General features: G+C 42.9%; 2 protein-coding genes across 3 annotated transcripts in view; one reads left to right on the forward strand and one right to left on the reverse strand.

The window, feature by feature from the left end:
- The window catches only part of afap1l2 (actin filament associated protein 1-like 2), a 47,252-nt gene extending 42,003 nt beyond the window's left edge, over nucleotides 1–5,249 (forward strand). For both annotated transcript variants that reach the window (XM_047608937.1, XM_047608938.1), the window contains 8 exons: nucleotides 165–310; nucleotides 417–528; nucleotides 607–861; nucleotides 2,755–2,992; nucleotides 3,837–4,010; nucleotides 4,092–4,279; nucleotides 4,366–4,569; nucleotides 4,662–5,249. In XM_047608937.1, the coding sequence (XP_047464893.1) occupies nucleotides 165–310; nucleotides 417–528; nucleotides 607–861; nucleotides 2,755–2,992; nucleotides 3,837–4,010; nucleotides 4,092–4,279; nucleotides 4,366–4,569; nucleotides 4,662–4,688 (1,344 nt within the window). In that variant the 3' untranslated portion in view covers nucleotides 4,689–5,249. The remainder of the gene's footprint in view (nucleotides 1–164; nucleotides 311–416; nucleotides 529–606; nucleotides 862–2,754; nucleotides 2,993–3,836; nucleotides 4,011–4,091; nucleotides 4,280–4,365; nucleotides 4,570–4,661) is intronic.
- Nucleotides 5,250–5,686: 437 nt separating this feature from the next.
- vwa2 (von Willebrand factor A domain containing 2) lies at nucleotides 5,687–22,580 on the reverse strand. Its single transcript, XM_047608939.1, has 14 exons — nucleotides 22,444–22,580; nucleotides 17,824–17,883; nucleotides 14,440–14,514; nucleotides 13,888–14,021; nucleotides 13,687–13,796; nucleotides 11,613–11,810; nucleotides 11,390–11,523; nucleotides 11,169–11,298; nucleotides 9,710–9,765; nucleotides 9,522–9,629; nucleotides 8,869–9,450; nucleotides 6,931–7,482; nucleotides 6,316–6,438; nucleotides 5,687–6,176 (listed from the first exon to the last, which is right to left on the reverse strand). The coding sequence occupies exons 2-14, from the start codon at nucleotides 17,870–17,872 to the stop codon at nucleotides 6,016–6,018; spliced, it is 2,412 nt and encodes an 803-aa protein (XP_047464895.1). The 5' UTR covers nucleotides 17,873–17,883; nucleotides 22,444–22,580; the 3' UTR covers nucleotides 5,687–6,015.
- Between the last annotated feature and the right edge of the window lie 118 nt (nucleotides 22,581–22,698).

Here is a 22,698-nt window from a genome sequence, read left to right on the forward strand (position 1 = left end):
TTAATACAGTAAAACTCTTAGGAGTAATTAAATTCATTCAAAATGAGAGATGGCATGTGACATAAACAATGAGGGTTTTAAAGCCACGATGTTGCAAGGGTTTGGTCTGTACTCAATCTTTTTTTCCCTTTCCTTCCCCCCTCCTCCCCTCCCTCCCCTCCCAGGCTAAGACATCAGCGGATATGGGTCATTGGCTGGGGCTCCTGCTCTCACAGATGGGGACCAAAACGGACCCGGAGGAGCTGACGTACGACTATGTCAACACCGAGAGGATCTCCACCATCGTCAACGCCGCAAAGACGTCCTTATAGTGAGTGGAGTGTTTTTTTTCACTTTTGCTCCCACTAAGATAGGAGGTTTGTATTTGTACGCAAATGTAGGTCATGAGTGAGAGCTCTTTTTGTGTTCGTCTCCAGCTTAATGCAGAGGAGGTATTCAGAGCAAAACACCTACATAGACACCCCGCCTTCCGCCCCTCACGACTCCGACGAACTGTACGACGACGTGGCGTCTCTAGCTGATCCAGAGGTACGTCGACCCATTAAATCTGTAATCAATGCACACCTGTCCGCTCCCTTAACCTCCTTCTTATTCCGCGCCGCGCAGGATGTCGAAGAGATCAACAGGTCTAACTGTGAGGACGTCAACGTCCAGGAACATAGCGAAACGTGCGCAGAAGACAGAAAGGGCCCGGCGGCGACAGAAGAGGACGAAGACAGCAGGATTTACCTGGACCTGGTCCCTGTGCGCTCCTTCCTCCACACGCCCACCGGGGCCAAACCCTCCCCTGCCAAAGAGGCGTCCAGACTTTCCATGGTCCAGGTGGAGGACCAGAAGGACTCATCTTCTCAGACTAAAGAGGTGTGTGACTATGATTTATTATGATTTATTTGGAACAAGGACAATTGGACTCGACAATGATCCATACGAACTAGTGTGGATTTGTAAAAGTGGATTAGCCTCAGTTTCAGGTAGTATAAGTTAGTTTTAGGTCATTTCAGTTATGATAAATGTAGCTAAATAAAAGATGCTAACGCTAAGAGCTTTACTGAGAAGTAATATAATGCAGTGATCCATTTACTTCTCTTTTCTTTGGCAGATATCTGCGAAAATATATGTCTGACTGCTTTTCAAATCCGTTGGTTCAGTCAATTGCACAACAGCTCTTTTTTTCAGCTCTGTTAAGATGCTATCAAAGTCTATGATTGTCATCTGTTAAGCCGCTCAGAGGCTGTAACCATGGAGACTTCACTAGCTGTGAAGTTATGTGCATACTCTGGTAAAAGTATTTATATGTGCCAATAGGGCTCTCTCTCTAATCTATAGACAGTACAAAGGCTACAAGGAGACCATAAGACAACAATGGAATCGGGGAACTGGAGGAATAAAATACTGTGAATTTCCATGGAAAATGACCAACGTCCAGCCTCATGAGAGTGTGTTGTTGGAAATGCAAGTTGTTGTTTTGTTATTTTCACTGGAGAAACTCTGGTTCCCAGGAAACCGATCATCTCCACATATTTTAGGCCCATTAACAATGACTTTCTGGAAGTGGTATCCACACAGAATGTGAAATTATATCAGGCACAAACATTACCTTGAACTAGATGTAATTGTTTACTAGAGTGAAGCTGCTAGATGGGATCACTTCTGAAGAAATGGATCAAACCAGACACACCCTCTCTGGATGGTTTAAACCACTGAGGTGTTACATAGGAACTGGAACATATAATTACAAACATGCACTGATGGTCCAAGACTCCTAAAATACCGATTAAGAAGTAAAAAAACTGTCCTTTTCCACCCTTTTAAGTTCACCACATACACAAAACCTTCCAACATAGAGAGGGTATGTGCGTGACGTCACAGCAAGCTGAAGTCTCCATGGTTACAGTTGAACATGGAGATTAGCAGCATTAGTTTGAATCAGAGGCTTTAATGGCGTCTAAATTGTAAAATGAATTCAAAAAGGGGAAGAGCTGTTGTGCGATTGACTGAACCAACAGATTTGAAAAGCAGTCAGAGGTATATTTTTACAGATATAAAGAAAAGAGAAGGAAATGGATCGCTGCAGTACTACGAAACAAGTACAATCCCATATTAATATAGCTGTATATATATATATATATATATATGAAGTCGTACCTTAAGTTACTTCTTAAGTTGCGTCATCCTTTTCCCGTCCCGTCGGATGCTACAGTATTTTATGGCTAACGTTACTACTAGCGCTTAGCGTTAGCTTTTTTTATTTAGCTACATTTTTCATCACTGTAATTAACTAAAAGTACCTGAAACTGAGACTAATCCACTTTTCCAAGTCCATTCTAGTTCGTATAGATCATTGTCGACTCCAGATGTTCTTAATTTGATCAGATAATCAGCATTTATCCAGGTCTCGCTGTATTTTACTGCTACATTTCACCAGGGCCACTCCGGTGGGGCGTGGTCACATGCGACAGTGACGTCATCATAACGTGACATAACATGTATTATGGCTCCTACCGGAAGATTGGTACAAAATAATAGATGAGATGTTTGAAGAAATTCAGAAGAAGTAGAAAACGTATATTTATACCAGATTCCCTTCTTTGTGGATTTTTATTTATTTTTTTATTAATATTATTTCACATTTTTATGCTATTATGCAAAGCTGCCCCATGCTCTGTTTCACCCTCATGGAAAACTTCAAAGAATAAAAATGATTAATTAATATTAATAGTAAACAGCTTGAGTTTTTTCTGACATTTATTTCAGGTGACGCCAGCCGAGCCAGAGTCAACGGCTGCATTAAACGGGATCAGTTCGGCCTCTGCCACCAGCAAAGCGGAGCAACAGACTCCCGCTCCGCCACAAAGTCAACCGGTCAAGACCTCATCCCAAAGCCAGGACCACCTGAAGAGGGCCAGCCTGGGGATCCCGCAGGCCTTCGGCTCCTACACCTTACCTCACCCTAGCAGCCCGCTGCCCCCGCGGCCCAAGTCGCACACCATAGGTCAGGACCCACAGCCGCAACGAGAGCCACCTGGCTTCTGTATTAAAAAGGGAGAAGCTGGTTTAACCGAGCTCAGTGTAATCCTGCTTTCGTGTCCTCTTGTCAAACCGCATTCAGAAGATTTTTAATACAAAGCAGAAAGTTTATAAAAGCTCCTTTAACCCTCATATCCTGTTTTAAAATGGTCACAAAAACACTATAAATTATATAAAGTAGAATATGTTAATCATTTTTTAATCATAAATACCAAAGTTCTGATTAAAGATCGATGAGTTTTAACCCTTTATATGCCAGTCTTTGTAACAGCATTAGAAGTTTATCTTTAAAAAAAAAAAAAAAACACCCACGCATAATTGAAATGTTTTAAATAATTTGAATGCAAAGTGGATTATTTCTAAGGTTATTATAGTCTTGGATGTGGTAATGATTAGCAACAACACCCATTAAAACCCAATATGCAGCTCCATCATGTAATCTCACATTACCAAAGCGCCCTCTAGTGAAAAACTGCATCCTTTACAGCCAAAAGGTCAGTCCCTCAGATTTGAATAAATCTGTTTATCTATTAATGATCCACTCTTGTTTCCTAAAGATTACTAAAAAGATGCTTTTTAAAAAGCATAGACCAGAATCTTGGTGTCTGGTTTTAAAGTTCTTAAAAACTCAATGATAAATAGAGCAGTTGGTGCTTATCATTGTGTGTAGGTATTTTAATATTATCACTGGTGCTGGATTCATATTGCTTTAATGTATTTGTTGTGTTCTGTGTGTAACTGTTTATGCTGCTACAGGAAAAATAAAAAATAAACAATGAGCTGAAATGATAAAAACCCTTCCTCTCCAGGGTGTCACGGTGCAGTCGAGGTCAAACTGGGGAAGAACCGCACCGAGGCGGACATGCGCCGCTACACGGACGAGCGTGATCGCCTCGAAAGAGAGAGGGAGGAGGTGAGGAGCAGCTTGGCCAGCCTGAAGAAGGAGAGGAGGGAGGCCAAGGAGGAACTCGGAGCCTGCCAAGGTAGCGTCCGCGCTTAAACCCCCGTGGCGTGCATCTGCAGCGGCGGGCGAATCTTAACATCTGCCCCGTTTGTGTGCTCAGATCCCAAGCTGCAGGCCTCGTTGGAAGCCCGCCTCAAGCAGAGGGAGGAGGCGTGTCGGGAGGCGGAGCAGCGCCGGGTGGAGGTGGAGCTGCGGCTGGTGGAGGTGAAGGAGAGTCTGAAGAAAGTGGAGTCGGGGCCGTTCACGCTGGGGACCACGCTGGACAGCAGCCTCCAGGACACGCCCACGGTTAGTGGACCGCCTGCAAATGATGCTGCAAATGCAGAACCCCCTCTGAAACGTGGAGTCTAACCTCTCTGCTGTTTTACCCTCAGCCTAAAGCAGCAGCCATTCCACCTCCCCAGGCTTCATCCTCGCCCTCATCATCATCGTCCTCATCAGCATCAGCATCAGCGTCGTCTTCCCAACCCTCCAACAGCAGCATTAGTGCAGACTCTCCAGTCAACTCTGCCTCCGCTCTTAAAGGCAGACCCTCCTCCATGGTGGCCACGAAAGGCAAAGTCCTGCAGAAAGCTAAGGTGAGACTTCTTTTGATTTTTTTTTTTTGTGCGTACACCGATTCCGTATCGGTGGAACAAATAATGAGTTGCGGCCTCTCGCTCCTTCGCAGGAATGGGAGAAGAAATCCACCACCTAAGAAGAAAATCCTCCTTCGACCTTTGTCGCCCGTCCGCCACTTCCTGCTTCAGCGAGGAGCCGCCGACTCACGAGACCCGACAGTCAAATCGAAACCCTCCCCCCCCTCCCTCCCCGGATCCTCCATCCACCATCGCCTCCATTCCAAGACTATGAAGAGCCAATCAAAGAGAGACACGAGCCGTCTCCTTAAATACCACTGGATAAGTTCAATGACTCCTTTTAAAGTCTTTTGTTGTTTTTTTTGTTTTTTTTTACTCAAAGGGAGGAATTTGATGTTAGTAGCATTTTGGCCAGTGTAACAAACGGGACGTTTCAACATTGCAAACAGCCAAATATTTGAAAACCACTGACGTCTGACCCAGAAAGACGCCCCTCCACTTAAAAGCGATCGGACATTCTGTACACTCTAGATTGTAGCTTGGTTCGTATATGCTGGTAGCCAAGATGTAAATATATTTACACCATTATTCAGCCGTTCGGCTTGTATTGCTAGCTAAAAATGCACTTTTTATTCAAATAAAAATGTACTGACAAAAAAAAAAAGGAAAGAAAAAAGAAATCCTGGTGTGGCAATCATTTGTGAAAATGTCTCCCTCTGCCTTTAATTCTGCACATTCCTGCAGAAAAAAGAAAACGGTGACTTCATGTAAGCTGCAGCTTTAAAACATTTACAGGGTGATTAGAGTCCCACTAATGGTGATAAAATATTTATGAGGGAGGTTAATTTGACAGAACTGTGTTTGTCTGGCAAATGACGCGTTAAAATGTTCATATGGCTATGAATTTAAATGACTAGTCATTATATATATATAATTTAAAGGCTCAACTGGTGCACAATGAGGAATAATTAAGTTTTTATTAAAGCTGGACCATTTTTTCCCCTCTTTTCCCAAAAGTGATATGTACTAGTTAAGTATGTCTTATTAAATTTCATATAGAGCTAATATAAGTGATAATGAAACATATAAAGTATATATAAATACATCTGGATACATCTTAAATCAATTAAATTAATTTAATTGTAAAACATAGAAAAAAATATTTAAAATGTGCAGCTCTAGAAGGTATTTTTCTTGGTTGTATTAAGAAAGAAAGATGCACCGATTATACATTTAAAAAATAATAATAGAAAACAATGACACAGATACACACTGTAACATAAAAGTTTACATCCTTGAATAGTCAAACCACAAACCAGTGAACACAGGAGCAAACGACAAAAATGGACAAAGCAGCAGCAGCAGCAGAGACACAAACTGAACGCTGCTTACTCACTTTCCATTTAGTCTGCTGTGGACCTGCAAACATCCTCGGTCCATAATAGTTCATATATGTTTCTGTGTGAAACTCGTGTGGTTGGGGGCGTGTCTCCGGCGGTGCTGTTTGTAGTGATGCAGCAGCTCCTGGTGGCTCTTCCTCTGTCTGCTCTTCTTCCTCAGACCGGCGGGTCTCGGGAGGTCCCCTCTGGACGACCCCCTGCCGCTTCCTGCAAACAGACCACAAAGAAGAAATTTATCTCTGCATCGAAACCATGAGTGATAAACAGATAAGACAAAAAGGGGCGTGAGTAAGAAGGGATGCTGATTAATAAAAAGGTAAAGACAGGAGGACGTCAGAGGACTGACTCGTTTCACAGTGAGGTCCCTCGTAGCCTTGGCACTGGCAGCGGAAGCTCCCTCCTGACATGATGCAGACGCCGTCATTCATACATGGGTTGGGTTTGCACAGGTTTACCGGCTTCTTCACCTCTGATGGGAAGAAAATATGAAAAAAAAAGCTCTTATTACAGCGCTATGAGGATCTATTTATGTGTTTTCTATCGTTAGGTGGCTGCAAATGTGTCCTCATGAAACAAAATGCAGAAAAATAGAACCGAAAAATCTCATCTCCTTGACGGGGCGTTGCTCCATATAAAATATTCATTTAATATATTATAATATTCTGCATATGCATCCACAAACTGAATAATCCATCCTGTGTATTATGTTAAAACAGTCAAAATAAAATGTAGAAGTGGTGTTTCTAGAACCTAGTCACCTAGATATGTATTATTTTACCTCCTAAACGCAAGCATTTATCAATTAACGTAGCAAAAATTAGTGTATTGTGAAGAAAAATGCAGAAGAATAGGAACGAAAAACACAAAACATATGATGCACATGGGATTTTTATGACAATCCATAGAAGAAATGAAAACCGGCTGTTCTGAAAAAGCTCTGTAATAGACAGACACGTTTTACCTGAACACAGCATCTGCACCAGAACATCCTCAAAGTACTTGAGGTCCTCGTAGGACGGCACCGAGATCATGTGCTCCTCCGAACCGGCGATCTGCATCAGCCTGTCCTGCTGCACGTCTCCGATGCCGATCACAAAGACCGAGACCCCGTTGTCTCTGAGCCTCTGAGCCGGCACCACGGCGTCGTCCCCGCCCGAGCCGTCCGTCACCACCACCACGGCCTTGTTGACCCCGGGCCGCGCGCCGTTCGCCACCGTCAGGACGCTGGAGTGGACGTGGAGCAGAGCGGCGCCGGTCGACGCCACCCCGCCCGCGTAGTCGGCCTCGCCCACGGCCTTGAGGATGGCGGAGCCCGTCTCGTGGGTGTCCAGGCTGAAGACGGTGGTGGCTCGCCGGCTGTAGGTCACGAGGGCCACTTGGGCCACGTCGCGGTTGATGTCGAACTGGACGGTGATGCTGCGCACGAAGTCCTGCAGGGTGCCAAAGTTGTCGCGGCCGACGGCGCCTGAGGCGTCCAGGGCGAACACCAGGTCTACAGCCTGACCCAGGCAACCTGCAAAGAAAAACAAAGCATGAAAACATTGTATACTGCAGCATTCTAACATCTGAACATCCATTTTTTTAAATGAATTACTGGATCTTCGTATTATTAATTTTCAGACCAGGAATCTATACAGTATTTTATAACATTATATATATTTATACATATATCACCTATGTACAGTTGGTGGCAATAACAGCCACGTGGGATTTCTTTTTACTTTTTACTTGCACTGTAAAGTAGCAAATGTAATTATTTTTGGTGAATTGCCAAATTTGAACCCTTCTGAACAGGAGAAGTCACCAGGATTGTAAAATGCATTGTTACTTAGTGTCATTTCTGTGCATTCAAGAAATGCAGTTATAATTGGAGTCAATGGGGCACAAAAAAGCCACAAACACTACAAGAGGGAGTTTTAATGAAAATCTGATGCTGCACAAAAACTAAATATGCATAAAAGTCATTTATGCTGCTAATCTTTGACATATCCAAGACTGATAACAGGTAAAAAAAAATAAAAATCTCCCGTTCCCAATCATTTTTTTATATTGAAATATGTCATTTTGTGTGTTTTTCCTCCATGTATGTGACTTTCTGAATATTAATTCAACAAATTCAAAATTAATATTTAGTAGTTTTGATCAGTACTGAGGTTGATTAATAGATTTAAGAAAAAAAATTAACAAATGTTTGTCGGATATATTTTTTACAGCAGTCAAAGTTAGTGGTTTAAACCATAGACTGTATATAAATATGGACTACACCTCCCCATTTTGTTGAAAAAGAAAAAAGATTAACGTGTATTTTAGTGTTTTAGTTTGACCCAAGTCCCGCCCACTAACATGGAGGGGGTGGAGCTTATGACCTATACTGCAGCCAGTCACCAGGGGGAGCTCTACTTGATTTGGCTTCACTTGTGAGGTGCGGTTCCATGTCTATGGTTGGAACATGCAAAACTAAATTTAGAAGTGGTATTTCAAGAACCTATTAACCTGGACATGTCCGAGGGATAATCCAAGCATTTATCATTGACATGTCGAGTATTTCTTAATTTCTTGGCTGTACTTATCCGACAAACTAGTGAAATATACAGCCTGCGAAAGACGATTTTGCAAATGCACCAACAAATCAAAAATTCCATGGGCAGTTTTTATAGCATAAGAGAAGTTTAAGTAAGTGTAGAGATTCACATGCTTGCCAGTGGTTTGCCAGTGACCTTAAGGTGGCGCCAATGTGCCGTGGAAGAAGACCGCTCGCCCGTAAACATTTTTGAATGTTTCAAACTTACAAATGTTTTATGAGGAATGTTTATTGGGCCTCAGTGACCCACACACTGAGCGCATTCTAGATGCAGGATTTAAACGTTTGTTTACAGTCCTCCGTTGGCTGGGTCAGTACCTTGCGTATCCACGCTGCAGATCTTGGCCTTGAGCTCCGGGATCTTGGCAGTGAGTCTGTCCGGTGACGTGTAGGTGAGCGTCCTCTGGGGGTTTCCTGTGATGTTATTCAGCTGCCCCTTCAAGCCGTCCGGTCCCACTCCTATGAGGAAGATCTCTCTATCCCGTGCGTACTTGGACGGCTCCACCACCTCGTCGGCGGCCGGGGTGGCAGTGAGCAGCACCACCACGCGGGGGAGGTCGTCCGTGACGTCGGCGTAGACCGGCGCGCTCACAAAGCCGTGGCGGGTGACGTAGCGGAGGGCCTGGCCCGTCAGGGTCTCGCCGCCGACCTGCTGCAGGGCGTCCACGGCCTTCAGAAGACCCCTCAGGTTCCCTCTGAACTTCCCAACCTGGGCCTCGACTCGCGTCTCGCCTCCGAACACGGCTAGCCCGACTTTGCTGGGGCTGTCGGAGCCGATGACGGTCTGCAGGAAGCGCTTCAAGAAGGACTTGAGTCGGAGGAAGCCTTCCAAGCTCAGCGTGGTCGAGCCCTCCAGCAGGAAGAGCAGGTCCACAGAGCAGTCCAGAGACAAGGCCGCGGCTGCGGACAGACGGAGGCTTTAGTTCAGGCAGCTCGTCCTCTATCTATGAATGTGCCGACATTATACCGACCACAGTGTGGGTCTTCTCCATAGCCGGGCGGACATACGCAGCGGTAGCTCTCTGCACCTTCTGATACGCAGGTTCCTCCGTTCAGACACGGCTGAGAGTCACAGGGATCTGGAGGGAAGAGGGCGACTTTTACAAACGCCAACCAAGAAAGAGAAGAGGCAGCAGAAACTTAAAAGAGAGGAGGTTACCCGGACAGATGGTCCTGTGGCAGACGGTCAAGTGGCGCTTGTAAACCTTGTTGTACCTGCAAACAACACAGTTTTAATCAATCATTTTTAGTTTCGTGGCTCAGTTCCACAGGAGCACGACTCTACCCTAAATATCGCTCTCTGATTGGCTCTCACGGTTGTGAAGCTACTTGCAACTTGCTGCTAGTTGGACAAGACAGGAGGCGGCAGCGCATTTATCCGCAACCATAAGTGTAGGTTGTCAACGTGTTTTGGCCTTTGTTCTGCCTGGGTCAGGTCAGCAAGAAGGATTTTAATATAAGTGGCGTCATTAACATGCACATTTATATTTATTTATATTTGTTCCTGTTTGCGTGTGTGTGTTTTAAAGGATGTCCCGTATTTTGGAGTCAAAGTGTAAGTTACTCAAAGGGTATATAACTGTAAAGGCTCCAAAATGCAGATAATGAATAAAAGACAATATTTAATGCCAAAGAGATACATTTTTTAAGTTATTTTTGCTTATTTTCATGTATTTGTGAGGAAGAGAGCAACTGTTTAATGCAACATCTGAGGTTTTATTGTATACTCCCCCGTTTCTATTCTGGGGAATAAATTACACGTAATAATTGTGAGAAAGTAAAAGCTTTCTCACCACCAAACTCCATCTCTGTATCCCTAATCTGTTCATATGTCATGCATCAACGTATTCTTGTCAGGAGACAGTAGAGAGGTTGGAGATTCACAGATGAGGTCAAACAATGATGGATATGTTGGTCTTGAGATTCAACATTGTGACAAACACTGAATAACCACCAGTGGACACTAATCCGCTTGTTCAAAGGTTCAAATGTAACCTCAGGGTTTTCTTTGAAGTAGCCTCCTTGTCTTTCATTAGTTGCTTTAACCTATAACGGTGCAGAAGAAGGTCTAGGTAGAAGGTAGAAGAAGACGTAGTAGCAGCAGTTCTCATTCTGCTATTTTGTGCAACGTAAAATAAAATAAAAAAAAAAAAGTTAATTTTACCATGATTGCGCTTCATGTGCCTCAGGGAATTCCACTGTGGTAAAGTTGCAATGTTCTGTGAAATTAATTTTGTCAGAGGTCATTTTAATTTGCCCCGGGAGGAATTACACTCACTCCCTTTTCTATTTATTTATTTATTTTTTTTTATTAACACCCTCACACTGATGCAGCACATTGAGACGTGGGAGTCGCCTTGATTCACAGCTGTGATGTGGCTCATTGAGCAACAGGAGGCCAGTGGTGCAGAGTTAGCTCTGTTACTGTCTTCTGAAGATTTAAGAACTGGTCATTTAACCTAGAATTTGTCAAAATAGTTGTTAGATATATATATATATATATACACCGATCAGCCACAACATTATGACCACAGACAGTAGAAGTAAATTGCATCTTGTTCTGCTGGGAAATGTTTTTTCTCCTTTGTGAAACAGAAAGTGTTCCCTGTATATTTTACCTGTAGTAGGGACACAGAGACGTGTAGGGGGAATACCCTTTGGAGCCTTTCCAACACATGAAATTCCCCTGCAGCTCTTTCACCGTCTCCAGCGTCTTCCTCTCACACGGGAACGACTCCACCTGACAGCCTGGAGAACCGGAGGACACAGTGAATAATGAGTTTTGTAGATATTTCGGTGTTTGTTGTTTGTGACTGAAGTTCGGCGAAAGCGTTCCGACCTGGGGGTGTGGCCCCGCAGACGGAGAAGGTGCTCAGCGTGGTGTACAGGCCGTTGACGGCGTCGTGGAAATGCTCGGCGAAGAAGACGTGGCTCTCCGTCGGCTCGCTGGCCACGGCGTGCAGCTCCTCCCACCTGGGAAGCAAACACACATGGGAAATTAGATTTGCAACAAGAATTCATGTAATATATTCATTATTAAGATTATTATAGTCCGCTTGTACTTGGGGTAGCGCAGGCCCACGGCGAACAGGACGACGCCGGCCTCTTTGAGCTGGGCGGCCGCCTGCACCACGTTGCCCTGAGACTTCCCGTCCGACAGAAGGATGGCGATGTGCGCCACGCCGGACGAGTTGCGGCCGCCCGGGAAACCCTTCCTCAGGACGTATTTAAGAGCCAGGCCCGTCTGGGTGCCGCCCCCCCTGGGAGTTTGGGAAAAGAAAACGGAACAACTAGAGCAGAGGCCTTCAATGTTTTCGAGAGATTAAGCAGGGACTAGTCTCCCAGAGCTGAAGAAGATACTCGGATGAGTGGCGAAACTTCTTCAAGAAAGTCCAGCTGCCTTTATTCAACGCCTTCTGGATAATCAGAGAGATTTTACAACCCACCCTGCAGAATTAGAGATTATGCACTTTTCCTGCAGAAGTCTACTGCAGCTCTCAGTCTGCTCTCGGTCAGATTCCCTCTTTTACATCTTGGATGGAAACTGTTATGTTGGATCAGTTTCATCACCTCAGGGCTCATGAAACCCATTTGTATTTTATTTTTTTAAACAGACATAAATCTCAGTCAGAACAGGAGCCACAAAAACCCTGAGGAAGAAAAAAAAAAAAAAAAAAACATGTTTTGCAGCTCTTCAGTGAGAAAGCAACAAAAGCAGTGATGCGGTTAGATGCCGTCCTATCGTATTTCCTATTTTCCAGTATTTTTCCTGCCCTGAAACTAAAACCCTGCCTATCTGGAGCTTGGAGGCCTTGAAGATGTAATGTAGACACATCAAAACTCAGACACCTGTTTGAACTAAGGACAAAGAATGTCTTCCTCTCTCTCTGTCCATTATTACGCTGATGCAAAATGTGTTAAAACGGTGCAGAAATAATGAGAAAATCGACATACAAACCTGTGCACTCACAACAAACACCCACATTTGGTCAAATTACCTTCCTCTTCCTCGGCTCCTCCAATATCCAGCGACCACCTGTGCTGTGGCTCTAATCTGAAATTAATTTGTTTTTTTCCCTCCCCGGGGAGCATTCGGCCGTACCTCGCCTCCCCGACGTGGGCACGTGACGAGTGTTACGGTGCCAGTTTTAATCGAAGCCAGAACGCTTCAAGGGAGAGTTTTTGAGCAGAACCAAAAAGGAGACGGCAACGGAAGATTCTGGATACGCTGAACCCCAAACACCCCGCAAATCTGGTCCTTTAGAAAGGATTCAATGAGCTTTTTGTTTTTTTTTTTAAGTCCCATTTAAAAGAAGAAAGAAGCACATAGTTAAAACCTAAAATTACTTCTGAGAAAAGTAATAATTTAGGCACATTACTGAATGTTGCTCACAACTCTGACTAAAACAGGACGACCCCTAGTGGAAACAAATAAGAATAGCAGCTACTTTTAAAGAAAAATTGCCTTTAATGCCTTTTATGTAGTTTTTGCACATTGAAAATTCATCCTGTGGAGTCAGGTTAGACTTTAGTTTGCATGTTCTCCCCGTGTCTGTGTGGGTTAAACTTGCACAGTGTGACTGTGACGCGTGGTAAAGATGGAAAGGTCCTAAAAATGAAGTGTCAGAACAGGAAGACTGGTGCAAAAAAAAAAAAAAGGTGCCGTATCCGTTGTTGTCCCCAATTTCAGCCTTTTATGCATGAGAGAAAAAAAAACTGCACGCAGACTAGTTATTACGGTAGCCGGTTGCGCTGCTATTGACATTACATGAATAAATATGATAAAATAAATGAAACCATAAACGTCCCTGTTTCTTTATTTCATCTTGATAATATAAAAATGTCATTACTTTATCCTAATAGATGTTTTTTAATCATAGAAAGTTACCTCAACCTGTTAATTTACTCTTAAGTCCAAGTGGATGTTTGTGCCTGAAATACTGAGATATTAATTTTACACCAGATGTACTAACTAAACCCAGTTTATTCAGTTTGACTTTATGAATTAAACATGTGCTTATAAATCATTTTACACATCCATGATTATTATTTATGTCTTGTAGTAACTACTTCCACCCTATAACCCAAACCAAACCACTATAAGGCTCATAGACAGAGACGAGAGGAGCCCCTCACCTGTAGGAAACCTTCTTCATGCGTTTCTTCAGCTCTTGTTTGGTGGAGCACGAGTCCAGGGAAAACTCCAGCCGGGGAGTGGAGCCGAACTGAATGACGCCGACTCGCACCTGCACGAGGGTGAAATCACAAGAGCAAACGAGTGACGTGAGTGATGCGAACAGGGAGCAGAGGTGAAATAAGAAGAAAAAAAACACAAACCTTATCCGGTCCGACGTCTAGAGCCTGACAGAGTTTGATGGCGTAGTGTTTGGACCTCTCAAAGCTGCCCTTCCCAACGCTGTAGGAGCCGTCCATGAGGAAGAGGACGTCCACGGCTGCAGAGCACTGCATCACTTCCAACGCAATCACACACAAAAAGACACAGAGAAGACCACGAATGAGTTGCATTACATTAGGTTTAGTGGATTATCCCCGTTAGTTACCTTCGTATCATAAAAGAAAACTAACTTTCCAAAGCTACTTCTTTATCCCATCAGTGCACACATTAAACTATTACCAGGGGAAAACTTTCTCCGATGCATGTCGCTGCAGGAAGAAACAATCTGTGGTGGTGACGGTGTCACGTCAGAATGTGCAGCTGACTGAACGACCACCCACCGCCTCCGGTTTACTGATTATTACAGCCAGACATGTCGTCGTTCCTACTTCTGCCGCGCTCCTTTCATCTACCTTTGGCGCACACAGTGCAGAGCTGGACGGTTTGTGTTTGTTTGTTTGTGTTGTTTGTGTCGGGGTCGGCGTCGCACTCACTTTCTCCCGCTGAGTTGATCTTTAAAATGTTGTCATGGCTGGTGTGGATCTCCTGCACGGAGGCGCCCTCCTGAACTGAGAGGGACAAACAACATTTACCCAAAGAGTTAGCTGACACACAAAACCCAGTATTACACCGATCAGGCATAACATTATGGCCACTAACTGGAGTAGTTAATAACATTTAAACCATCTTGTGACAATTCAGTGTTCTGCTGGGAAACTTTTGGACCTGGTTTCAAATGTGTGGATGTTACTTAGACATGTAGCACCCACATAGACCAGACCAGCCCCCCCCCATAGCAATGACACTCCTTGATGACAGCAGCCTTCTCCAGAAGGATGCACATGAAAAACACTCAGAAAAAACATGATGAACAGCACAGGGTGTTGACCTGGCCTCCAAGTTCACTAGATCCCAAACTGACCAGGTATCTATGGGGTGATCCACAGAGGCCCCTCCCTTCTAAAACCCCCACTAACAACATTTTGTTACCAGACACCACAGGACACCCTAAAAATAGCTTATGTTCATTCTCTGATGAGTCACAACTGTTGTGGAGACACTAAATGATATTACGAAGGTGGTCATAATGTTGTGGCTGATATTGCAGATGGATAATGTGGGTACACACATTCACACAAGGGCACGCACGCAGGGAGCTCTGACCCGTGCACTGTCATTTGGAGCTGTCGGAAAAGTTAAGTAAAGCCGTAAACTCTCCGCCAGAAGCCAACACAAACTCCAACTTGACCCCTCGTGCGACGGATAATTGAGTTTTCAAAGCTAATGGGAGCGGACAAGAGAGAGGGAGACGACCATTCTCTCGGTCCTACTCGCTGAAAGGACGTTCGTCTATTCAGGCTAAACGTAGGGCTCAGAGAGGAGGGACCGGGACATGTGATTTCCTGCAAACATGCCCCGTTGCCCCCGGGAACCCCAACAGGTCACAGATAGAGGGGCATGTGTCCCGCACTCAAGTGTTTTTTTATTTTTTTTACAAACATGCATCAGTGCGTCTCTTCAGTCGGGACACAGAAAGACATTTAGCTTTGCTCTGTTTCTTTCTCGCAATTTATGCACATGAAATAAGCTTTATGAAGTCATCAGAGCGAAGACACCGTCGACTTCACTGCAGCAGATTCCCTTTTAGCAGGAACATTTTGGGGATTCGTAGCTTATTTGTTAAATGGTGCAGGGATTTTTTTTTATTTATTATTATTATTATTTTATTGTCGATCAAAATAATCCCAATACCTCACCAATCAGCCACAACATTATGACCACTGACAGGCGAAGTAAATAACATTTAAACCATCTTGTGATAATTCACTGTTCAGCTGGGAAACTGACCTGACATTCATTCATTCATTCATGTGAATGTTACTTAGACATGTAGAACCCACCTAGACCAGACCAGACACCCCCCACCCCATAACAAATCTCGCAAAACCGCAAAATCTTTGGTTGATTAGACATTTTTTATTTTTTAAATTTCCCCCATATAACTTTAAATTTCTTTAAATACACAATAACATGAATCCAACTTATTTTAGTACAGGGATAAGGGTTAGCTTAATATTGAATGCAAAAGGATAATAATAATATAATAATTTAAACTCATTGTTAGCTAGTGGACACTTTAGTCTGCCATCTAGTGGTAGGAAAGGGTCACTACAATAATCGGTAAAAACATGGATTCATCGGACGATCACAGGACAAAAATGGATGAGGAACAAAACCCCATCAAATTCTACAGTTAAAACGTATTTATTTATGCTTATTAACGTTTCTAGTTTGATATGACTCACAAATTTAACAAATTTTTATCAATAGCAACGAGCTACGACCTCGCTAATTAGCAAGTACTCGTTTGAGGACGTTCATTATTCAAAGTTCTGGTTTTACTCAGCCATGTTCAGGTATTAAATTAAAAAAGCTTGCAATCTTGTCACACATTGGTGAGTTTATTAGAATAGAAAAGATGAAATAATCCCAGTGTCCACATATGAGGACACTGTTTTTTGTTGTTGCCAGATTTAAGCTAGGTAATGTAGCTCACACAAATAAGACCAAACCCAAATAAATTCAGTGCACGTTTTGTTTTGTTCTTTTTTTGTTGCTTGATGATGCTTATTTTTTTATACATCTTAGTTCCTCCTGATCCCAAATACCTTGGAGAAATTAAAAATGCATACAAAACAAAAGCTAGTAGTACCGAACCAATTCACCGGACTGTGCATCATTCTTTATTTGCTTTCCAGGAAATCATTGATTGATAGGAGGGAACAGAGACGCACGAGGTCAGGAAACATTAAAGAAAACTAATGATTACAGAAAAGCAGCACCTGCAAACCAGAGGCCTCCGACCTCTCGACAATCCTGAACCTTTCATCCGCCCGCCACTTCCAACGTCATCCCGGCCCCGAAGCCCTCCTGACAGGGAAAGTTTAGGGTCTTGGCAAGCGGCTTTTCCTGGAGGTCAGAGGGGCCCCCAGTGCTCTGAACAAAAAGCCCGTCTGTTCTGCCAAATGACCGCGTATCTTTAACGTCTGTGAAAGAAACGGTAGCGGGGAAAAAATCGGGAGGCAAGATAATGAGCGTAAATCCTCCGGTTGAGGAGTCGATGCCCAGTTGGCATTAATCCCATCACCGTACTGGAGGGGATAGAAGCAAAATTCCCTTGAAATCAGGACCAAGAACTGGGCTCGTACCTAGCCATGGAATTTAATTTGACAGGCTGGATCATCACGGATAATAACATGCAACATGTCATCTGTGTTGTCAGCACAGGACGAAGGGGAGGGCCACAAAGACAAGACGAAGCAGTCTGGTTTGCTCAAGTTCAAAGTCTTAAAAACGGGCAGTAATAAATACTTAAGGTGGTGCTAAAGCTGTCATTTTTGAAAACAACTCTGGGATTATACTGCCCCCACGACTCCCTTCCCTCTTCCCTCTTCCCCCCCCGGGTGAATACCGACACTCCCGGGTCCGAGAGAACAACTGACGATACGCTATAAAAGCGATGCAGAACTTGGCCTTGCCTGGAAACAAGCAGCACTTTTGAGCACGAGGAGGCAGGAAATCACTTTGAAGAGAAGATAATGGGAATTCTTCAGCGGTGGAGACTTGACAAGTCGAAGCAGTAAAACACCTTGTAAAGACTCTCAGGTTGTCAGTCGTCATGCGTTTTCAACCACGCAGTGCAACGCAATCGGAAAACGCTTAAGTTAGTTAACTTACATTTTAATTCCTCTCACAATATCTCTGATTTTAATGACACGGGTGGATTAAAGCAGCGCTTAAAAAGCGTCCTCACTCTGAGGGCTGTGAATGCCGGAGACGCACAGAAGGCAAAACAGTAATAAAATCAATCAACCGACCTTGAAGAAGCAGGAGAGTTAAGAGGGGGAGGCGGATATCAGGGAGCATGTCGGGACAACCTGGAATGAAAAACAAAGGCTTAGCAGGAATATAAAAACGAGAACCACTGAAAATGCTGTGAGAGAAGCGTTAAAGGCGACAGGGTGCGTGAAAAAAGTGTCAGACAGGAGGAGCCTTAAAATGAAAGTGCTAAAAGGTTTTTGGTTTCACAGTGGATGGACATTCACATCATCTGAAGATATAATATGTCACGATATGATATTATCGCGATAATATTGAGTATTAGCGATACATTACTTTCATTTTAAATGATAAATAACGTTCTGGTTTTAGTTCAGAGACCCTGCGTCCTCATATGGGGACATTAAGTTTTATTGCAGCTTATTCTGCTTCATTTAAACCCATTGTCCTCGCTAGTGGACACTTTAGTCTGCCATCTAGTGGTAGAAAAGGGTCAATACACCAGTCGGTAAGAACATGATAGCCAGAGACGATCACAGGACAAAAGTGGCCAATGAACAAAATCCCATCAAATTCTAAATTCAAAAGTTATTTATTTATTCTTATTAAAGTTTCTAGTTTGATATGAAATTTAAGCTGCTTTGAGCTACAACCTCACTAACTAGCAAGTACTCGTTTGCAGACGTTCATTGTTCAGCCATGTTCAGGTACTAAAATAAACAATGATTTTATTATAATATAAATAATGAAATAATCCCAGTGTCCACATATGAGGACATTGTTTTTTTTTTTTTCTTCCTGTTGAAAGATGACGCTTAGTTTTTATACCAAATAAAAGCTCGGGTCTCAGGAGGTGAATATAAAAGCTTTATAGCCTATAAATAATGACAAGTCCTGACTTATTACTTTTATGAATAATCTAAAATTTGGGCAAATTGCTGCCATCTGCTGTTTAGTTCAGGTCGTTATGTCCACAACTCTGATTAAAACAGCACAACCTCTAGTGGACAAATTAGAAACAGGTTCCAGTTTTATTGAAATTTGCAGTGAAGGTTTGTGTTCTCGCACAAATTCATCCCACGGGCAAGATCCTGTGGTGGATCAGTTTTGACTTCAAAAATCATGTAATGACATGTTGATTTTCTCCAACGTCTCCATCTTTGTTTCATCAACCCACTCCCGTGGTTTTTATTATTTGAACACAAGAAAAGTTCAATTAAAAGAATCCAAGATTGATTCTTTGCATAAAAGGGAAATGGCTGGAGCGCTACTGGTGTCACTCAAACCAATGGTGCACCGGTAAAGAACTAAAATCCTGCAGCAAAATACATAAAAAATCCAGGTGCAGGCACTTGAATGGGTTGGGTTTGAAAAGTAAAAGTCCTTTTACTAGTGCCCCATTTTATATGTTTTTCTGGATGATTTTTCCCATTTTCATTCAGCCATTGATTCTTTGCATTTGTATCTTCATATTTCATTCATGTGGCTACCACACAAAATACTGTATCCCTAATTTTTACACAAGAAAGCATAAAATGCTCCCTGATTCAAAAAAATAAAATGCAGAAAGGTCATAAATTATAGTTCATTGTGAATAATTGTGAAGCCAAACATGAATAACTTTTGTTCTTATTTGTAACTCTGAGCGGCTTGAAGAGCACGAAGCACAGATCGTTGTTTACAGAGCAGCCCCCACTCATACTTCACACTACACTTGACACCAGACATTACTGTTTTGTCTGGGTCAAAAAAAAAAAAAAAAAAAAAAAAAAAGATTACAATGAGCTCCAAGTGAAGCTCTTGAAGCGAGATGTAAACTTCTTTTGATGCGAGTGGTGAGGAATGTGCCCGTTACAGGACTGGAAATCAGGACGTTCACCTTCCAAGTGGGTTTATAGTTTATCGGAGCAGGACCAGTTATTTAAACGTCTTTCAAACACGCTGCACTCAAGATTATGAGCTTCGATAGGAAGATGCTGAAGTGTTCTGCTATTCATTTTTGAAATATAGGTGTGGTTTTCTCCTCATTACGAGTAATGCAACAATCTCATGCAACCCAGCACCTCTGTTCACATTTTATACACGTGACGAAGCCATAACTAGGAGCTATGGAGCACGAGGCTCCATATAATAATAATACTCAGATGGACACAGGTTTGCATTTTATAATACTACAGGGTAGTTTAACTGCATTTCTGCTAATATGACGTATCACTCATGGTTTGTTCTTTTGGTTTTATGCAAGTAAAAAACTAATTCATGTTACAATCCAATGTTTGAGGCACATGACCCCAAAAATGACAAAAACAAGTCTTCTGTTGTGTCGGATTCATTTGATAACAAACAGCTGTTTTGCCTATTCACTTTGACCTTATGGTAACAATTTCTTCAAGTAAGTTGCTCATGCAAAGCTGAGGAGCTGCATATAAAGCCTGATTAACTCTAGCCATAATGTCCTGCACATGTGTGTATGTGTGTGTGCATACATTGAGGTAAATAGGACGGATGTGGTGCAGGTGAAGTCGCGTGTATTCTCCCACACAGAGATAGGATTGTGAGCAGGACGAAAGCCCTTCGATACGGATCTGCAGGCCTGACACGGGGGCAGCTGTCTGACGAGCCCCGGGCTGATAAACATCGCCGGAGTCCAGTGATGCTCCATTTGCGAGCTCGCTGGCACGCCTCGCCGACAAGAGATTTCATTACTGCCGGCGTGGAGGAGGACGGAGCATGTGTGTGTGTCTGTGTGGGGAGGGATGGAGGGGTGCAGCCCAGACAGCTTGTCAAGGAAAGCAGCTAAGCGTGACAACATATAAAACACACGCATGTGCAGCGCACACACACACACACCTGCCTCAGAGTTGGCTGCCTCTTCACAAGCATTCCTCCGGAACCCTCCATCATCTTGGGTCAAGAAAAATCCTCCATAATCCTTTTTTATTTTCATGTTTCTGACTATTTGTTCCATCAGCCTGAAAATATATCCCAAGGTTTACCCATGAATTAGGGATTATAAGGCCTAAGACGTCCCTGTGAAGTCTGTTTCTCGGGTCTGAAAGTGCCTCCGCTCTGTAATTAGACAGGTAGTTTCTGGACGGAGCCCAGAGAGATCTCATAACCTGTACTTGGGAGCGTGTTACACTGAGAAACATGTTCACAGCTTCAGTCATTTCTCAGTGAGTCACCACAAACAGACACCTTTCAAAACAGCAGAAGAACAAATGTGGAAACTTTTTCCTTTTTTTTTTTGTCTTCGACGATTTAAAGCCACAATTGCCTGGGATTCAAAGTGTCTTGGTATGCAGCGGAGCGTAGGAATGTGCTGCAAGAGCAAGCTGGAAACCACACACTGAGGATGTCGGTCTCCGCCGGGTAATTACTTTTCTTTTCAACAGCATGAGACGAAATAAATTAAAAACAAAACTTGTGAGGAAAGAGTCTGCGTTGAAAAATTAAAAAAGAAAAAAAGAAAAGATTCTTTTAACAAGCTCAAAAGACAAAAATAGAATGAGTCTCGATTAAATCTCCTTGTAATTTACCTTGAACACCTGGTCACTCTTAAATGAGTGAAGGGAGGTTTAAGACCAGGTCACAGGTTGTGACCCCGACATGTTAAAGTAACAATAGTTCACTCAAGGAGATAAACAAATGGTAAGAACTGATTGAGTAAATAGACTTCAAGAAAGGCAAATGTTAGCCTAGCCTCTTTTAGTTTCTTCCATAGTATTTTACTGTTGTTGCTCTCCATAAAACAAAAATCTAATTTAAGGCATTTGAGTAAATACTTGTGTATCATGTAAGTAAAAGGTCTTCAATGTTTTTCAGGCCAAGGACCCCAAACTGATTGAGAGATTAAGTAGAGACCCCCTACCTATGATATGTGTTCTATATTAAACTATATTAAATGTTATTATCATTTAGCATTAAATATTAAACTATCCCCTGATCCATTTATTAAAATATGATGATCCACGTTTATGTTTATTTAAAGCAATTTAAATTTATGGGGGGGAAGATATATATAAAATAAAAAATGTCTAAGCAACCAAAGAAATGCGACCCCCTGTTGAACAACTATGATGTAAATAAACTGTGGAATTAATCGTTTGTTTTCATTAATCTAATATACGAAGTTACGTCACCAAGTAATTTCCAGAAGATTTAAGCTAAGTGATATAGCTCATACAAATAAGTTAAGACGAAACAGATAAATTCAGTGCACGTTTTGTTTTGTTCTTTGCATTTCTGTTTTGTTTTGTTGCACATGAATCATGCATCTGTTATCATCTATGTAGCCTACAGCGTTTTTAGCTAGTTTTTCAACATCTTAGCTGTGGTGCCAAACGCCTTAAAGATCGATCCATTTATTTATTTTTAAGATATTCGTGTTTTAGAAAAGTGAACAATGGTAGCTGTCTTAGAAACATGAATATTTTTCCATACTTCCGTAGGAACCAACATGAAGGAGGTTAAATCAACTTCCCAACCAACTTTTACGCACTGATGATTAGTTTCCAGAGCGCATCGCATTTTAAACTCTTCCTAACTTTGCCTCATTAAGCTCAAACCGCCGCCACCACCAGGCGATCAAGATAAACGCAACCGTGACTTTTGCTCCGCGATCGACACCAAGAAGAAAGAAAAAAGTCTCTCCTTACCATGCGCCGCTCGCTACGCTCGAGTTATCCGTGCGTCTTCCTCCAGAAACAAGTTCCTCTCCGGTCTCTCTCTCCGCGCCGCTCTGAGCTTCTTTACCTTCGGTCGGGAGCAAAGACGCGACCCCACCTACCTACTCGCCATGCCCACCTCTGATGTACCTGCGCCGGTGGGGTCTAATTCGTCCTCCTCTCATCTCTATTGCGCACAGGTTCAGACAGGGAGCGGCTCCACAGACTCAAACTCTAAAATAAGAG

The sequence above is a fragment of the Mugil cephalus genome, chromosome 16 (genome assembly GCF_022458985.1).
Source record: "Mugil cephalus isolate CIBA_MC_2020 chromosome 16, CIBA_Mcephalus_1.1, whole genome shotgun sequence".
Taxonomy (NCBI): Eukaryota; Metazoa; Chordata; class Actinopteri; order Mugiliformes; family Mugilidae; genus Mugil; species Mugil cephalus.